General features: G+C 45.8%; 1 protein-coding gene across 2 annotated transcripts in view; it reads left to right on the top strand.

Moving 5' to 3' along the window:
• Window positions 1–18,809, top strand: part of LOC310882121 (uncharacterized protein) — an 81,424-nt gene extending 62,615 nt beyond the window's left edge. The window contains exons 3-5 of one of the 2 annotated variants that reach the window (XM_083800418.1): window positions 1,687–1,815; window positions 3,634–3,765; window positions 4,164–18,809. In XM_083800418.1, the coding sequence (XP_083656544.1) occupies window positions 1,687–1,815; window positions 3,634–3,719 (215 nt within the window). In that variant the 3' untranslated portion in view covers window positions 3,720–3,765; window positions 4,164–18,809. Of the gene's footprint in view, window positions 1–1,686; window positions 1,816–3,633 lie in introns of both variants that reach the window. The other variant, XM_083800417.1, reaches the window with a different exon arrangement.
• Window positions 18,810–19,065: the final 256 nt, after the last annotated feature.

Genomic DNA, 19,065 nt, shown 5'->3' with positions numbered 1-19,065 from the left:
ACCACTGCCTTTCCTTCAGGAACTTGGTCCAAGTGAATCAGCTCACGGATTAATATTTTGTACAATTCTTTGACAAACTGGTGCCACACTGTATGAGCTTGAGCAGCGCTGAGAAAGGCATTTTGCAAAGGAGCAATGTAAGACCTTGGACCTTTGATGTTATCCATGGAAGAACTTCAGACCCTTTCAGCTGTGAAACAGAAGTGGCATCTCTGTTTGAAATACTGTAGAGGAAAGCACAGAGAAAGGAAGAAAACATTTTCCAGCAGTAGGTTCTCAGCATTCCAGGTTTCTCTATTTCAGTGATGCTGTTGAGATTGGCCTTGGTGTAGCTGGGGTTTCCAGCAAGTACAACCACTTTCTGGTGGTGATCTGGAGTGGTTTGGGTTTGCTAGGGCCAGCTTCCAGTTGTGATACAGAGAGATGGTGCAAGTGCGTGGATCTAAAAGAGCCTTTGAGCCTGCGTCTGGTCTCTGTCAGCTCTTTTGGGATGAGTTGTGGCTGAACCCCACAGGGAAAGTGGTCTGCATGAGCTGTGCCTTTCAGGGCTGCCCTGCAGCTAACCCAAGGTCAGAGCCCCTGATTTTTGTGACTTTTGTTGGGCAACTGGATGGGGAGAGGGGCTCAGCTGAAGGTAAGGCAGGATGGAGCTTGGTGCAGTGCTGTACTGCAGTTATTTATCACCACTGTATCTAACCTGCAGCACTGAAATAACATTATCCCTGACTTGGACAGCGATTGCGTTCTTATAACGCTGCTTTTTACATACAGCAAATGAAAAGTTGAGATGAAAAAGAGAATTGTGCGCTCGGCTTTCCAAAGCCGAACTGACAGGTCGATGTTCCTCCAGGGGTACAGCTCCCTGCAGCAGCTTCCTCTTGCATATGGAAGAGACGATGATCTATCAGTGACTCACTGAACGCTTTTCACTTTATCAAACGATCAAAAAAAAAAGGGGGGAGGGAGAACACAATTTCAGTGGCCTTATAAATGTGATAGGAGCCTGTGATTAAAAATAAGGAGCTTAGCATGTGAAGGGTAAGAGCACGGCAGCAGGAGCAGCAGGTTAGGTGTTATTGCTGTTATTGAAATGGAACACAGGGGTGACCACACTTTACAAGAGCTTTATTGCTTCACTCTAGTAAAAATGAATCACATTTTTCTCTCTCAGCTCCTCATTTTTTTTCCCCTCAAAAGAGTGATTGAAAAAAAAAAAAAGATAATACAAAGCTCCAACACGAAAAGAAATTCAGCTTTACACGTCAGTGCTGTGTACAGATGGATGATTCACCAGACTCCATCTCTGTGTTTTTAAGCTCACTGTCTGTTTGAACTATAAACATATCAAACTTTGTAGAGATTCCAGGTATAGGACCTATGCTAACACTTGCTTTTATCAGCTAAAGTGTTACGCGATAGCATGGAAGGGACTGCTGCAGAAAGTGCTCCCCTTTGCTGGTTTGATGGGAAAATAAAGAGAAATCTGTTAAGTCCCTGTTTGTGTGTTCTGAGAGATTATTTCCATAAAGGTTTGTACTGGGCACTTAATTGGCATCTAGAAATACTTTTCAATATTTGGCGATGTCATTTGCAGTATTGGAGAGGATGAACTATCTGCTTTCCCAACTCTGAATCATTTTCGTGCATGCCCAGTCTCTATTAAGTGCCTTTCAACTTTTGTTGCAGTTATGGTCACGTCAGGCGCAGCAGAAGACCCTGGCCAGGCACTGCTCAGCAGGCTCGAGGCTTTGCAGCAAGTGGGGCAGGGCAGAAAGGCTGTCTTCATGAAGCCATATCGCAGAAATAGTTGCAGAAGTAAGTACGTAGGACAGTGTTCCAGCCTGCAGGCTGCAAAGAATTGAGTTTGTGGTACTGTTGTGTGTTTCTGTGTGTATCTCGTTGTTCCTAACTGCAACAAAATGGTGCTAGAGCGCAGCCTGCCAAGGCAAAGCTGTGCTGTGACAGGAGTGCTCTGCATGCCCTGCTGCCTGTCCTGAAGCATTTTGCAGTACAAATGTTAACTCAGCTTTGTAACAGTTTTGTGAGGTAGGTAAATGCTATTAACAGACGTTTCAGCTCAGGCACAGGTGTCAGGGTGCAGGCATGGATCTGGTCAGAGGGTGGCCCTGTGTCTGAGGCCGGCTTTATGCTTAGGAGAGCCAGTCTTCAATCACCGCATAGCCTTTCGTGCTAGCAAATTGGGCCCCACATCACAGCTGGGCCTCTGGTATCACTACAGCAGGGAAGCTAACTATGGCAATATACCCGGAGATTGGAGGAGTGCGATGGCCTCTCTGCCAAGGAATTACTTTGGATTTCCCCCTAAATGAGACTAGAATCTGGCTTTCGATACACATAATAGCTTCTCTTGTTCCCACTTAACACGAAGCTCTTACTGGTGTCAAAAGCATGACCTTGCACCACGGCAGCACCATGGTGCGTGGGCTCGCTCCCTGCAGAGCTCACAGCAGCGGCGTGCTGCCTGCCCTTTGCTCTGGTGTGAGCCTTGGGTTCATTCACACGTTGGCAAAGCACTCGCAGCCTGTCAGCTCTTCGTGTTCTCCCTTCGGTGCTCTTTGTTTGCTAGCAGGAGGAGAAAATGCTCCTGGCTTGTAGCTGAAACCCTTTGCTGCTGCATGTCCTTGCACAGAGCATCACCTCCAAAGGGCGAATGTTCTGCCTGGCTGCCCACCTCCAAGCTCTGACCTGACCCCCGATGGCTGTGCCGGGCATTATTTGGACTCACCTAATTCTGAAGATTAAATATAGCCAGATCTCTTTGCAAAAGGGTGGGAGGGAGGAGGAGGAGGCAGACAAAATGCCCAGTGCCCTACTTAGTGAAAGCCTGAAGCCTGGCCCAGTGCACTGCTTTGTCAGACACTGTACACTGCAAAACTGATTAAATCAGAATGTAACATGCTGGGGCCAGAAATTGCCCAGTGCAGTGTTAGCTTTGTGTAAACACTCTCCAACTGACTCAATTTTAGCAGCTCCGAAAAGTTGCCAGAAGCATTTTAATGCTTTCCCCTTCTGCCAAAGCTGCGATGGCAACTGCAGCTCCATGGCTGTCTCGCTGGGACTCATTAGCATGGCGCCGCCGTCGCTTTTGCTTGCGGTGCTCATCCGCAAGGGACGGTGTCACACGTGCAACTAATGGCAACCTTCACGCGGGAACAAAACCATGGAGCAAAACTGTAGAGGAGAGGAAGGATCATGCTTAATGATATGCAAATCAATGTAGCATCTCACAAGGATGTGATCTGAGTTTTGAGGCAGCTGCTAAAAATGTTGTTTTAACCCCTCTTGGGAGCGTAAATATATCCAGCAGACGCAGCCTGGATAGAGGGTGATTACATTTTTGAAGAACTTTAATCTTACAAGGTAGAACACTTTGAAAGCCGCCGTGCCTTTCGTCCTTGGACTGAGTTTGTTGGGGAGATGTCCGTGTAGAGGTAATTGTATCAATAGTAGTATGGCAGAACTCTGCCAGCTCATGCAAAAACTTGCACTTAGGAATGCCCTGCAGGTTCGTCAGGATGTGAGAAAGTTTTGCTATAAATAATGAAACATGAAGTATAATTTTCAATGCAGAAAGGGCGTGCTTTCTCCTTGCTTTTTATTGTTTCATTGCAGGCATCCCAGTGCTGCCTGGCCTCCTTCATTGTGCCATCAGACTTCGTAGCCTCTTCACTGAATCTAGTGCTTACGTGCTACCTTGAGAAACTCAGCCATGCCTGCTTCTTTTCCCATTTGTAAGGGCAAATGGTGGGTCCTTTGCCTTCCTGCAAGCAATTCCATATGTTGTTAAGCTTGTGTCGCTCAGGTGGCTTTTTATTGCTGATGTGTTTTTTTTTTTCTAATATTGGGGTGCCAAGGGATTATGCTGCAAATGGAAGTAAATTTACCATGCTACATTTTTTTTTCTAGTTTATACATCTAAGGATCACTTTTTAGTTATTAGTGCCTTATTCTGTAGCTGTGCCTAGGAACACTTCTTATTCCTAGATATATAGCTACAAATTTGGCTTTAAATGAACTTGGTGAAAATGAATTAATTTCTCTGAGATATCAAGGTTTATTAAAAATTAAAAAGGTCTCATCTAACTCTGCTCCAGTTCCTCTGTGCAGGCTCTCCATAACTGCCTTTATATGTTTATTCCTAGGTCTTTAACATCCTCCTCAGTTACTCGAGGATTGGAAGGCATTTTGTTTTCCTCTCTGCCCTTTTCATATATGCAGTAGAAATATGTATTGAACAATTTTGCCTTTTCTGCATCATTATTGAAAACTTTGCCATCTGTATAGCTGCAGTGCTGCTGAGGTTCTGCTCAGTTAAAACTCTTTGTCCTTAGCCAGACCTGCGATGGCTTTTTTTTTTTGTCTTTAGCTTTCCTAATAAATATTTCATCTTTCCTATCTTTGTTTACAGTAATTTCTATCGATTTCCTCTTTTCAGTCATTTTATATTGGCTTTTTGTTCCTAATTGCCTCCTTCACTTCACACCAATTGAGAATGTGCTTTTAGCCAAACTTGCTCTTTTTCTTAATTGTGAAATTGTGGCTTTTGGCCGTCTCATGATTTTTTCCCAAAGTGCTCTCAGTTCTCACCCTACTTGTTCTTTTCAGACAGTTTTTGTGCATTTTATATTCTTCAGTTTGGGGGCAACAGTCTTTTCGAAGTCTCAGACATAGATTTTTCTTTTGCTTTCTGTTCTGTCCTCATTTTTTAATATCCTTTCCGTTATGATTGCATATTATGATATTAGAGTGCAAGATCTGGATCAGCAGCAGCTTTAGTGACATGCTGAATAGTACCTGGAAGGTCGTGTCCTGTATCTTTGGGGTCCTGAGCCTTTACAGAGACTATTTTCTGTTCCATAGAGACTGTCATCCTTTTCTCAATTAATGCAGTGATGTTGATTGTGATTTCTTCTCAGTTTGTTGCTTCCATCTCAGTCCTGAAGAAGTACTTATGCTCTTCAGAATATATGTGTTTTTGTTGTTGTTTGTTTTTTGTCTAACCTGCATTTATTAATTGACATACTAAAGGTGATTCTTTCTTCCACAGACCTTGCTTACATCCTTAGATTCTTAGCGCTACACTGTTGAAAACCAGGATTTGGTTATAATCCTGTTTGGGAGATGGCTATGCCAAGCAAGGTCTCCTGATAATAGTCATAAACTTCTGCAATGGTGATTTTGTGTGTGGAAGGATCTATCACATAGAGAGCTCCTAAACTTCTTGTTTGGGGTGCTGAGTTATGAGACCTGTTGCTGAGAGGTGCTAGGAGAACTGGCTAAAAGCAGCATATGCTCCTAGATCTGCATCCAAAGCCGCTGCTGAACCAATTGCTATGAACCAATTTGCTCCTGCTGCGGCAGCGATTTTAGGTAGCGTTTGGCAGCTAAGGCTGCCAGAACAATCTTGTTCCTATCGCATGGGTGTCCAGCGAGCTACGCAGCAAGCTGTAAAGCTAAAAATTGACTGTTTTGCAAGAACGTGGCAGTTGGAATTTGCGTTCCTAATCAATCCCTGACTGAGTCACTTTGCCTTACCACGGCTCTGAATCACTGGTGCTTAATTGATGGGAACGCAGTTTTACGCAGCAGATGCCAGGCCTTGTGCAGGGGCCCAGCGAGTGGTCCCGAACTCCACGTGCCAGCCTGGAAGGTTCCTCAGGTCAAACTGATCTACGGAGAGACAACCCCACTTCCTCCGTGCTGTGCCTGGCCACACGCCACGAAGGATGCTTTAGTGATTCAGCATGGTCTGATCAAACACCATGGTCATAATTTCCTGCAACAGCCTCCCAGAAACATCTCTCTTGAGCAACTTCTCTGGGATATGAGAGGTCACCATGACAGAGGACACCTGGTAGGCTTTAGATGTGAGCGAAGCCGTCGTGCTGTGTTGTGGGAAGTGTAAACCTGCCTACAGGGGATCCTGAGGCATGGTCTGTATCTGCGAGGCTCACAGCAGCCAGCTCAGCCCTACATAGCATTTGCAATGTCGTTTTGTAATGCCTGGGAGAGCTCTCCCTTCCACACAAAATTTCTTGGAGCCCCAGAATTGCCGAGTGTCCCTAACCAAGGTCTGCTGGACAGGCAGGAGCTGGCACTCCTGGTCTGTGCTGATACTGTCTTCTCCTTGCCATTTCTGCAGTCTCTCTCTCTCTGCATTCTTCCTTCTCTGAGAACACGTGTCCCTAGACCCTAGATAGCTAAACACATCCTACTAAGACCGCTCAGCAAGCGTGGAGCAGATTGACTGCGAGCCCTTCTGATGCTGAATTCAGCTGACAATCAGCTCCTAATGCCAGCAGCTAGTCCTGTGGTGTTTTTTTTTTTTCTTCTTCCTTCAATCTGATGTCGACAAGGTCAAGTCTAGAAACTTCTAACAAATGTTACTTTCTCATTAACAGGCAGCCTGTTGGGTGCTAACTCCTGTTTTGTGTATACCAGTTGCTGTTTTTATCAGCTCTCTTTGTAAGCTTTGTGTCTGAACAGCTAGTAATGCTGGAGTGGTGAATGGCATTACAGCCCTCAGGGCTCTCTGCACATGTTTTTTAGCTCTGTGTATTTTTTTTGAAGCAGTTAGTATTTGAATCCCACTTCCAAGTGACCCTGGCTGCTCTGTGAGTAGGAAGGGCTGAGGTGGCAGAGCAGGGGAAATCAGGGGACAGATGGGTGGAGAGAACCATGAACAGGTTGCAGCTGGTCCACAGAGCTGTGAGGTGGAAGGGAAACTTCTTCACTGGGGAAGAGTCCTAGTTCCAGGTCCCGTTCCTGCAGTTTTCCCATCCTGCACCTTCAGCATCCTCTGCTGGCCGAGGGCCACGCAGGTGTGCTGGGATGCCAACTCGGTCATGTCGTAAAGCCGCGTATCCCGTGCAGCAAGGGCAATGAACTCCCTGGGTGCTGGGTTTGGATAATAGGCTGAAGTAGTAGGAGCCCTGTTTTACCATGACTTGAATGTTGGCTCTTACCTAATTATCTCTGCGATCTCAAACCTAGTGCTGCGAGCATGGATCCAAATACGCACTCAGAGCAATTATGTAAGTGAGTGATATCAAATATAGAAGATACATAAATACGGTGATTTAAAATTGCAGCATTAACATGTATGTGGAGACTCACAGTTCAAATCAAGTGCCTTTAAATCACTGGGAATCTCTCCACTGCTATCAGTAGCCTTTGGTTTAGCTTCCTAATGATTTGTCTTCGGTACTGGCAGTCACAGAGCGTGTCTGCCTGTGACCAGGTCAGGGCTGTCAAGTCCTGGTGGATGCTCAGCCTGAGTTGATGGCACCAAAAGTTAATTCCTGTTAGCGATGCAGTAAGGTACCTGAGATTGTTCCTCGAGTCTTGCTAAGTGGCAATGTTAGGGCTGATTAAGGATGGGTGAGCGTGGGATGATTTTCCCTAGCTTGGAAAGGCGATCTCCAGAGGAGTGCTCTTGTCCGGCATGCTTTGGGATTGATAGCTGGCATCAGCTGCAATGAAATGGTCTCTCGTTAACACTAATCATGCGTAGCTTTCTTTTCATATTAGATAATGAACGCAGTTAAGTCCTGGAAAGCCTGCCCTCTCTCTTTCTGCTGACAGCATTGGATTACTGTGATTTATATTCTTCATATAGGAAGTAATATGATTATTCAGTTAATCTATTATTCATTTCACTCATGATCTATTCTTTTCACATTCGTATTCTGTGAGTCAATTTCTTTCTCTGCTGTTTTAATAGAGTAGCATTTTAAATTGTGAGAACACCGCATTAAACATGTATAAGATTTAATCTAATTTAAAATGCCTTCTTCTAGCAGGATATGCCTAATAAGCATAAAAACAATAATGTTCAAAATGCTACGGCATATTAACGGGACGCATTGTGAAGGATGCATTTTTCAAATACAGCTAAGCACTAATTAATGAATGTGTTTATAAAAAACAAAAAACCCACCCTTATCCTGAAGCTGTGATTGACATGGAAGAAGATCTTTTGACAGAACAGCATCACATACAAGCTGCCTTGAAGTTTACAAATACTATTTCTTGCTGTATACTGTGATAGCTCCGGAGTAACACATAAAATCAGTGATATCTCACAGTATTAATGTTACACAGGCACCGAAGTGCTTGTGAATAATTAATCTGCACTTGATTTAGTGCTGGATGTATGTGTGACCCACCGGTTCAAATGGTTTTAGGTTTCTTCTCTGCATTTTTCTGCAGAGAACGTGAGCCTGCTCCAGCGGCACAGCCTGGTGCTTCCAGTACTTCCAGAGTTTATCCATCAGGGCAATAATTATTTTTGCCAATGATTTGCTTGACAGAAAAATGGAGTTTTGGCTTGACTGAAAGCTTGTCTGAGTGCATTTCAGCCCTCTCCCTGCCCCCTTAGAAGTGTGTAATTTTGATGGGTTTTTATGGGAAATGCTTTTGTTGCCTGCTTTGAAATGCTGTTTCCCTTCAGAAAATTTCGTCAATGCACTCCTGCAAAAACGTAGAACCTGCCCCATGCAAAAAGCATATTTTGCCATCAGCTGAATAGACCCTAGTCTAGCTAAAACTAAACTGTTTAGCTGTTTTCTGTTTCACTGACTACTTTCTTGAGCCTTCTAATGCGAAGGTTTTGACCATGCAAGCAGCCGCACTCTGAGGACACGGAAAACAAGAAAGCCCCGATCCCCCAGCAAGTTACACACAGGCGTCCCCCAGCAAGTTACACACAGACGTCCCCCAGCAAGTTACATGCAGACTTCGGGTCTGGTAGGGCTGTGCCTGCCCCGAGCAGTCCCCAGGAGCCTGCTTTTCCTTGCTGCACAGAGCAAAGCAGAGGGCAGGAGACAGCAGAGCCTGCTCCCACGCCACCAGCTGGGCCATGGCCAGGAGGAGCCCCTGCCGTGCGCTTTGGGAAGCATGCTCAGCTCCGTCAGTTTGGACAAAAAGCTGGTGGAAGCTGGTTTTGTAAAACCCAGTGGGAAAACTCACGTAATTAAGCACGTCCCTATGTCTCTGCAATCCCCGAGTCTGCTTTTTAAACCTCCTGTTCATTACCCTTGTATCAGTTTAATTATAGATTTTCAGCAGAGGCTGACATGCAACAGGAGGGCTAATTGTGCGCTTGCTTTCCGGGATTGCTCACTCCCAGCAGGTAACTCCGGGCGCATATGGTGGAATTAGTTGTGTGCTCCCGCTGCTGACCTGCTCCACGTGCCTGCTCTCGGTGACCGTGAGCCTCTGCCCTCCCACACGTCGGGAAGGGTGAGTCTGAAGTGATGCAAAAAGAGACGTGGACGGTCAGATGAAGATCACTGAGACAGCTTGCTGGAAGCTGTGCCTCAAATGATGTAGAAAAATGACTAATGCTGCAAGTTCCAGAATACAAACTTGTGGTATCAGGAGAGTTTAGAGAAAAACATACTTTCTGACAGCAGGTCAGAGGGATATTGCTTCTGATTGTGGTTTGGATTCAGCAGCGTTTCTCCTTGAGCATGTTTCGGTTCTTGATAAGGTCAAAGCTTTGCTAAATATTTCTATTTAGTATTTGTATTTTGGTAGTTGCTAGGTACTCCACTTGCAGTCCAGGATGCATTGTGCTGCTGGTGTTTGAGCATAAGAGAAACACGAGAGTGCTTTGTATTTGAGGAATGTAAGAGGAGCGTACTTAACTCGACATCTCTCTGCCCTGGAACTCGCGTGAAGTAAATAGTTACAGGAGAACAACTTCTCTGAATGTTACAAAACCAATATTTGAGAACGAGCATGCATGTATGGCATTTTGTTTAAACTGAGGAGGTCCAAGCCCACTTTGATGTTCTCCGTCCCAGGAGGAGCATATAGAGACTGTATTTCAGGTGTTCAGGAGACCCAGGCTGAGATGCCAGGACTTCACTGACACTTCTGGGTGCTGGGAATTGGTAAGCTACGGCCATTCTTGTGGTCAGATACCAAGTGCTGTGGGTCCTCCTGCTGCCAGTCCCTAGTGTTCCTCTAACTCCCTAATCCCAGTGCATTAGGAAGAAAGCCGTGGGGTAGATGGTTCAGCTTTCTGTGGTTGCGGTGGGTGGCATCTGCACCTCTGCAGCACTGTAGAGCACGGCAAGTGGCAGCTCTCTCATCTGCTCCACATCAGAACGTGCCCAGAATCTTCCAGTGGTGAAAAATCCTCTTATTTGGTCACACTGCTTGGTTTTACAAATTGCTGGCCTGTAGGTGACCCCCTTCAGACAATTAAAAGGCTTTGATGGGTAAAGCTTTTCCTGGTTAGGATCCTGGATGCCTCAGCAGTGACATATCTCAAGCTGACAGTCGGCGTCAAGGGCTGTTTGGGCAGCTTAGGCCCTGGGCACACAAAGCAGCAGCATGTTTTTTTCCATGTCTACCTCTCTTCGCATCCATCCATCTTAATAGAATTGTTATTTCTAGCCCTCACTGTTTTGTTTCTGCTTTTGGCAAATAATGGAAGAAAAAGGTCTGTGACAATTTTGAAGGCTTTATATATATATATATATATTTTTTTTTTTTTTAAAGGGTTATTGATGGCTGCTACTTTCTCTGTGGGCATTTGGAAAAATCCTTGAAATGATGTTTGGTGGCTTGGTGAAACAAATTATTACTATGGAAACAGTTGCTGAAATGTTACAGAAAAGTTTCTCTCTAGTTTTCCTTTTTTTTTTTGTTGTTTTTATGCTGTCATGAAATCATGTGGCCTTACTGCTGAGATGCTGGGATACACCTGTCAGTGCTATTCATTATACAGCTCAAAAAAAGAGAGGAACGAGCATGTCAAAATCTCCAGATTCGGGATCTGAGTACAGCAGCAGAAATAAACACCCATTTACCGAAGAAAATTAAGAAACTAGGAGAAAGAATGTACACATATCAACTGGAGGAATCTTACTTTAAATGCTGGTGATTTTTTATAAACCCGGTAGGAAATAATATTTTAAATATACCAATTCTACATATACGAGCTGCTATTTAGGTACAAAACCCCTGCCTTTACAGTAGAAATTTTCTAGTTTGACCAGCATGCCCATGTCTCATGGTGGCTGAGCTCTGCCTGCCCCAGGGTGGTTTGGCACAAAGGCATCGTATTTGTCTTGGCATAAATGGCCCTAAACGTTCAGAAGTGTTGATGTCTGTCTGGCTGTGCACAAAAGGCAGTAGGAAAGTAAGCTCTGAGCTTGGAAATCTCGGTTTAGTTATCACAGTGTATGCTAAAGGATGCAGAAGTGTGGAAATTCAAACTGAAAATTAATGGGAGTTTACTGAAACTTTTCTTATGGGGGAAGAAAGTTTTGTTTGATTTCTAGGGTGTGAACAATCAGGGCACTGAACTGGCACCAGTGATTTACAACACAGGTGGGCACAAGCCTTAGGGGTCAGCCCAGGTTTGAAATACCACTACAGCATGTCCCTGGGGAGCAGGGCACACTGGAGTCTGTTCCCAGGGGCTGTCCTGAAACTGGGGGTGAACTGGTGCACATCTTCAAGTGATGTATCACAAGGTTCATGCTGAAGCCTTGGCCTCAATGGCCTGATCCTGATGTGCTGAAAAACCGTCAAGGTGTTTTGTCCTTCAACTCATAGTGAAACTCCAGCCACTCACTGTGCAGACAAGTAGAGGGTTTGAGCTCAAGGAATGACTTCGGTCTTTTTCAAAAACCTGCCTTTGGCATACTTTGAAACATTAATCCTTAAAGGCGATGGGCTTCACTTGAAACCGCCAGAAGTAATACTTGTTTTGGAATAACCCCTAGCAAACCTGGGGATGTTGCTGTCAGGTTTGTCCTAGCATTTGGGATTGTAGCCCTTCTGCAGCAGCACAGTGGCTGGGGTAATTCTGTGCAGTCGTGGCTGGTCGAGGCTGTCTGGCTACTGCTAATTTAAGAACTGGATTGAAGAGTCTTGTGCATGGAAAATGAAAAGCTACTTGTGGATCAGACAGTGGGAGGAAAAGTGGGTTTGCATTTGCAAAAACCCACTCAGCTCCGAAGCACTGATACTAGAGATGTTTTTGTCAAATCCTGGTCCTTGTCCCGCATACACCAGTGGAAATGAGGAACTGCTCCACTGAAGTGAGTGAGGCTATCCACGTAAACAGAGGTGAGACCGGATTTATGCTTCTGTGTGACTCCTCTGAGCAGGGAGCAGATCCTGAGCAAGACAAAAGACTTGGGTCTGAGTGCATTTCTAACTTTAGTATTTTTATTTTTTAAACTACCCTTCTCCTCACTCCTGCCCCTTTAAATCCAAAATAAAATATTGCATGGAGTGCTTTCATAAATAATTTACTTTCTGCCTGACACTAGTCAAGGAGGCATAAAGCTTCCTGTGTGTACATGCTGCTTCTGGAGCTCAGCAGTAACTAGATCTGAATTTAAAACAAAAATCTGAAGATTTTTGTTTTTCTATGTGGATGGAAGAAGCTCGAGGGCTCTGAAAGAGCCGGTTCAGGCCCCACCACATCAAACCCTCTCTGTGGGATTTGGAAAGGCGCCGGTCATTCATCCTGACCCCTCCAGGTTGACCAGGGGTGATGTGGGCAGGACTGCCCTTGTGGTTAAGGAACTGGGTGGAACTCGGGGGATTTTGGCTCAAGCCTCTGCCCTGCTCCAGGTGACATCAGCCGGGTACAATGCAGCCCTGTGCTGAGGCTTCCAGCCTGCCTCGGAACAAGGCGGGAAGCAGAATGACTGCATTGATGTGCTGTGTCCAGGCAGAGAGATACCCGCTGCCCAGCGGGGTTAGCTGACACAATAGGTGTGTCTTGTTTTCCCAAATGACCTTGCGAAATTGCCAATTTGCCATCCCGCAGGTCCACAGAGAGAGGAATTATTGAGCAAGCTGTGGGGTTTGGAGCTGTTTTTTCCAAATGTCCTTTGTGACCTTGGGCAAATCACTTAGGCAGAAATTTAGCAAAGTATTAAAGCATTTCAGTCCTATTCTGGGACTTATCTCTGGTTCATCTCAGTGGGATTTAGGTTTCCACTTTCTATTTAAGTACCTAAATCTCATTGTGATCCATACAAATCTTAAAGTTTCTCTTTGAAAAAAGGGGTTCACAAAATATCTTGTCTCACAGGGATGCTGTGAGGAGGAATTAAAGATTGTGAAAGAATTAAAGATTTGATGATGGTGCCGTGTAGGTGTGATGGAACTATCACGCGTTCCCTAAAGTGAAATCCCAAGCACGTGCTTGGCATGAGCATTGCACAAGCATTTCCAAGCTGGCAGGAGCACCCAGTCTCCATCTTGCACAAAATTCGTTCTGTAATTTACTGCAAGCCTCTGGAAAATAATTCTTTCACAACAAAAATAAAATAAAATTCTGCCTGTGGCCTGGCATCTGTAACATGCTTAGCAAGCAGCATGAGCTCTTCATAATTCATCAAAAAGGCCACACGGATAATGAGAAGAGGCTTCCTTCTGTAGCTGAGCATTTCTTTCCAGTGCTGCAGAATGAAAATCGGAGGTGGCTGCCGAGGGGAGGACCGGCTTCAGCGCCGGGGCCAGCGTGTCCCGGCAGCGCTGTGCCTGTGGCTGGGGGCACCACTCGTCGCCCATCCAAGGGGGCTTCCACCCAAAGCCTAAACCGCCGACCTCTCCTGCCCACCTCTGGCAAAGAATTTGGGCTGAAATAGCCAAGCTGTGGTTAAATGAGCTTCAGAAAGCTGCCAGAGCTGCCTTGGTAGCTTGTTTTCTTTCTAGGTGACATTGCGAGCGGGATGGAGCTGAGCCATCCCAACGTGTCCCTGGGAAATGACTCTTTCGCTTGGCACCGTTTCCAGCGGGAATCAGGGAGGATTTCAGAGATGTTCCCCATGATGTGCTAAAGCTTAGCTTAAAAAAACCCTCAGAGATGAAAGGACAGCCTGCTCCAGCGCCAGATGAAACGTGACAAGGCGAGTGGCTGCTGTGGCAGCGAGCTGTAGAGAGTTCCTGTGAGGGAAGTCGCAAGTACTGGAAAGTCAAAGGAGCAGAATGGGGTGTGCAGAGGGATTTCTGCCATGTCCATACGTGTGGTGCCGTCAGCTCTGCTCCCTTCTAGGGCTGTGTAATTCCCTTGGACTTTGGGGAGACGTGCAGGATGTCCGGGGGGAAAGGGAGAGTTGCTGCCCGGTATGAACTTGCTCTGCAAGCAGGCACCTCCTGCGCTTGCTGTTTGGTTTTTGTTCCTTCTTTGCAATGTAAACTGCAGAGACTTTGATACGATAACAGAAGAGGAGAGTTAGGTGAGTGTACTCTGCTGAAAAACTGTTAGGTTACATCCTGGTCTTAGTGCAATCCTTCCCAGCTTGCTGTAGCTGGCTGAAGCTGTAACGTGAAGATGGGATTTCCCATCACACTGCACGAACCTATGGGGACTGCCAGGCTCTGTGCTTCCAAAGTTCACAGAGCTGCAATCTCTTCTCAGAGGTCAGGGTCTGTGATCTGCCGTGTGTATTACAGCAAATTTGCAGGTGCAGTGTGAGTGTTTATATCAATGATTCCATGGTTTCCTTCTCCCTTCTCTCATTTTTGGTTTCACAAATTGGCCAGAAATTGGTAAGGAAGACTAGGACGTGATGCCCCTTCCCTCTGGCTGTGGGATACAAAGTCAAGAAGAGGGCACTGAAGGAGAAAACACTGCAGTGAAGAGTGGCCAGACTGGAGATACCTCTGCTTGCTCTACCTTCACTGCATCATCTATGAGTTTTTTAATTGCAAATTCAAGAATGAGAGAAGCAACATCACGTAAAAGTGAACGAAGGGTTTGCTAATAGGAATTAGCAGAGCTCTGCTCTCCTCTCCCGTGTGCAGTTTGGGATATGCCCTATGGTCTCAGTAAGGCGCTGAGCGAGGCGTGCTTCTGGCTAGGGGCTGATGAATGGTGTGCGGTTCCTAGGAATGGGGCTGCCTACATCTGCCTGAGTCGGGTGAGCAACCCAGCTAACTCCACACGCAGTGGAGATGTAGGAGTTATTGTGGCAATAACCTGTTGAGTCACTGTTTTTTATTGTACAATTATTTGTGTTCAGATCTGATGGCTAAATAATGTGCAATACTGAAACACTGCAGAAAAGGAAATGAATGCAGAGAGCATTGCTCCACACGGCAGAATGTCCCTGCTGAATAAAATCTATAGCTATTTCCCTCAAGCTCTAGTTAATAAGGTTCTAAAAATGCTGGGTGAAGTCCTTAGGGGCTGGTGCCCGAGTGCAGTTCAGAAGAGTAGCCTGAAGTTCAGACACTTCTCTAAAGCTTCTCTCATCCCTTTGAATGTCACGAGTCTTCAAGCCTGGGCTGAAACCCCTGCCAGGACGCTCTTCTCAGCAGTGTTTCAACTTCCTAGGTTCCCACTGGAGGATGGAACTGCACAGGCACACAAAACTCATGTCATTTCATGCTTAACACCAGAGGGTAGTGGTGTACTGGGGACAGGCAGAGATTTGGGGTGGTAGGAGCACCGTGGTGACTGCTTTCAGAGAATGGGAATGCTTGTCTGGTGCAACATGTGGAGTGGGGGAAGCCTCTGGAGAACAACTGGAGGAGCACTTTGCAACCTGTCCATATTTACTCTATGGCCATCTCACTTGTGAAATACCCCGTCTAGTGTAATGCAGGCCAACGCAGAACAGCCCCCTGCCATTGTCCTAACACGTGAACAAAGCATGCTCCTGTGTTTGAGCTGCTGGGACTCCTCTTCTAGCTGAAATAGCCTAGGCAGATCCTTTTATCCACAGAGCTGCAGGGCTCGGCCCTTTTACATGGGCTGGGAAATGGGCAGGTCCCTCTTCTGGGGGAGCATCTGTAGCCAGCTCCCACCCCACCGCTTGGAGGTGGTGCGCATATCCCTGTGTGATGGGACCTAGTCTGCCAGGTCCACAAGGCAGCACCCCTAGGAGAGATGATAGTTTTCTGTAACAGACAGGATTTCAGTATGAAACATCTATTCTTAACAGAAGTAGCATTTTTTTATTTTATTTTAGAGACAGTGAGCCATGCGGAGCCTAGCAGCTCTGGATTTCTGGAATGCATCCCTCACTACTAGAGCTGGCAACCTGTCCAGGACACTCTTACAGAACATATAGATATATTTATATATTTTTTCAAACTGGATGTTAAGCGTGCTAGTGGAAATCTGGTATAAATGGGAGTCCGTGACATCAGCAGTACTGTGCTGATGCAGCTCATCACAGCATCTTGCTGCAGGTGGCCATTCCTGGCACCCATGGACTGACCGATAGGGGAAGCAGGGGCTGGGGACTGCTGAGACTGCTGCTGCTTCTTGGCACGTGTGCCTCTGAGGACAATGAGGCTCCTTTCTGTGGCCTGGCCCTGGTCCATCAGTTTGCTTTTCAAGGTGCAGCTTTAGCTTCTTTGCCACCTCTGCCTTACCTCGCTGACCACCAGCTTCCTCTCTTTTGAGTCCTTTGGCATCAGTGTCAGCTTTGAAAAATCTAATTTTTGTCTGAACCACACAAAACTATTTAGAAATTGTGTGGCTACAGTGCTGTGTCAGATCTGTGAATGTTGTCTGGTTTGGGCTTTGAAGGGAAGTACACATGAGGAGAGAGGAGGAAGTGTATGAAAATCCCCCACTTGGCCTTAAAACAATGATGACTAAGGGCTGTCTACACAGGAGTTCCCTCTATGAAATTATGAGGTAATTCCCTGAATTAGGTAATTCCTGAAGTGAAGTGCTTTACTCAGCTCCCATTTCCGTCTGCAGTGCCTGCATCCATCGCATCCCTCCTACAGGTTTCTGAGGCAGTAACGTCGCTGTGTTACCAGCAGCAAGAGATGGAGGGGCCTAAGGTGACTGCTTTAATGGAGACCTTGCACAGAACGTGTAGAAAGCTCAAAATGCAGATTCAGTGTGTGCTGTCACTGTACATCTGCAGAGCTTCGTGATCTAAGAGCATCTGTGCTACTTGGCCTGGCAGACCTCCAGTGCTACTAAATGCCTGAAAAGATGCAGCTAACACAATATTCTGGCAACCTTTATTTGTAACAGAGCTGCTATGAAAGTCTCAGCAAAGACCAAAACCAGTAGTGGTAGATTAAAGATGAGTGAAATTCTGGCAGCGATGCAGCCCTGGGTTACTTTCTTCACAAAAGCCATCTCGATAAGCAGGAATCCAGCAGGACAACTTCCAGAAGCAGAGTGAGGATTGTTCCTACAGGGCCCTGTGTGTCAGTGCTCATTTAGGCTGTGATAGTGAGCGTGGCATTAAATGCTGTACTAAGGTGTTAGAGAAAGGAGAATAATGGATAATAGCTATGAACGCTTTAGCTTTTAGAGCATTTTGCAGGTTTTCAGGCCAACAGGATTTGTTTAAGCTGTTGAGATGCAAGGACTGTTTTCCTCCTGCCCGTCATGGTGCCTCTGGCTCCTGCGGCGTGCTGAAGCTCGTCCCCCTTGAACGTGGGAAGCTGAGGAGCGGTCTCAGTGCAGCTCGCTGGATCCTTGCTGCGCTCTTGAAGGCTTTTTGATTGCAGTGTTGTTTCCTCTCAGAGCCACCGTGATTCCCTTTGTGCCGTAATAAAACACTTAACAATCTTTCCTCTGTTTCAGGAGAAAGGAAGCCATTGAAAAAATACATAGCCACATATATTCCAGAATTTCTAGGCTAAAAATTGCAGCACATTTAAGATGTGACTGTGGCTCAACAGGCTCTCACACCTCCGAACAGTGCAATGTCACGCTCCAGAACTTCATGGCTTGTAAGATTCAGTGCTGGGCTTCTAACACACATTGCATTTATTTATTTTAAAAGTTATAATGCTGCACATCACTGGAAAAAGAAAATACTTATTTACCCTCCAGGGTCGAGCACTGATTGGTAGCTGTGTCAAATCTGAATTAAAAATATTTCAAATAGTGGCATTTGCCAGCAAATAAAAGGCATATTAGATTATTTGAGAATGTTTTTATGGCTCCATGTGAGTAATTCAACAGATGGTACAAAGGCACTTTGTTACAATGTGAAAGGAATATGAAAAATGCTCTTACTTAAAATGTGAAAGTCAGCTCTCAAAAATTTCTACGATGGTTTTCCAGAAGAGTGTGGCATGTGCAGAATGGATACAGAAGTAAAAGTGAATCCTTAATGGCATAGCCTGCCTAAAACCTTGAGTAAAATCAAGTAGTAATTGTGTCCACATGCACGCTGGTGAAAACATTTGCATTCCATGGGTCTCTGTCCCTCTTGGAGCTATAGGGGTGTTTGTAGATACAGGCTTTGCTCATGGAGCCTGCGAGTTAGGGAAACAGATCCAGCTGCTGTGAAATCACGCTAACTTTGAGGCATAAATTAGGTGGAAATTTTCCAGATTTGTATTTAAAAATTGAGATACTCAGGAGCTTTGGAACTAAACAGGGCCCATCTGTTTTAAAAATTATACAGCGTGAAGAATGCACCCCAGTATGCATCAAAATTTGGGATGTTGTAGAGAAATAGCAACTTCTAGGGTAACAGATTTCCAAACAGCGATTTTGTATGTCTCTTCTTGAAGCAGTCTGTTAAATACACTCATTGCCTAATCTACTGCTTTTAGGCTAATAACGAACTGCTTTAAAGTCTGATTTTCTGACAGAAGTGTTTCATCTCATCTCAAGGCTGGGCCCTATGACCTGGTAGGTCCTGCTCGCCTCGGAGGGGGCTCACTGGCCCGCCCAACCCATGGCCCGCATGCTGAGCAGTGTTTCTTTGAAACAAAGATGCTCTGACTGTTTGTACTTCTCAACCTTGCTTGTGTTTGGTGCTGCTGAACGGGATGTGTGGCCGTATCTGAACACTGTATGGCCTTTGCATCAAGTAACCGTTCTCGTTTTCTTTCAGATTTCACTGCTGACCATTGGGCACTGTGCTGCGTTACTGTAGGAAACAGCAGAGCAGCAGCCCCACAGCTGGGGTCTGCGAGGGGCTCTGTGTGCTCGTGGTACCCAGGAGATGTTCCACTGCCTGCGTTACTGAGTGAGGGTGCTGCTTTAGGGAAAGGGCATGAAAACAGAAAGCTTGGCTCGAGGCTTGTGTAAACGCTTGATAGAAAGTAAACCAGGGTGCAAAAGGA

Source organism: Anser anser, assembly GCF_964211835.1.
Source record: "Anser anser genome assembly, chromosome: 15".
Lineage (NCBI taxonomy): Eukaryota > Metazoa > Chordata > Aves > Anseriformes > Anatidae > Anser > Anser anser.
Note: the sequence above shows the minus strand (reverse complement) of the source record. Positions and strands in the feature narration are given on the sequence as shown.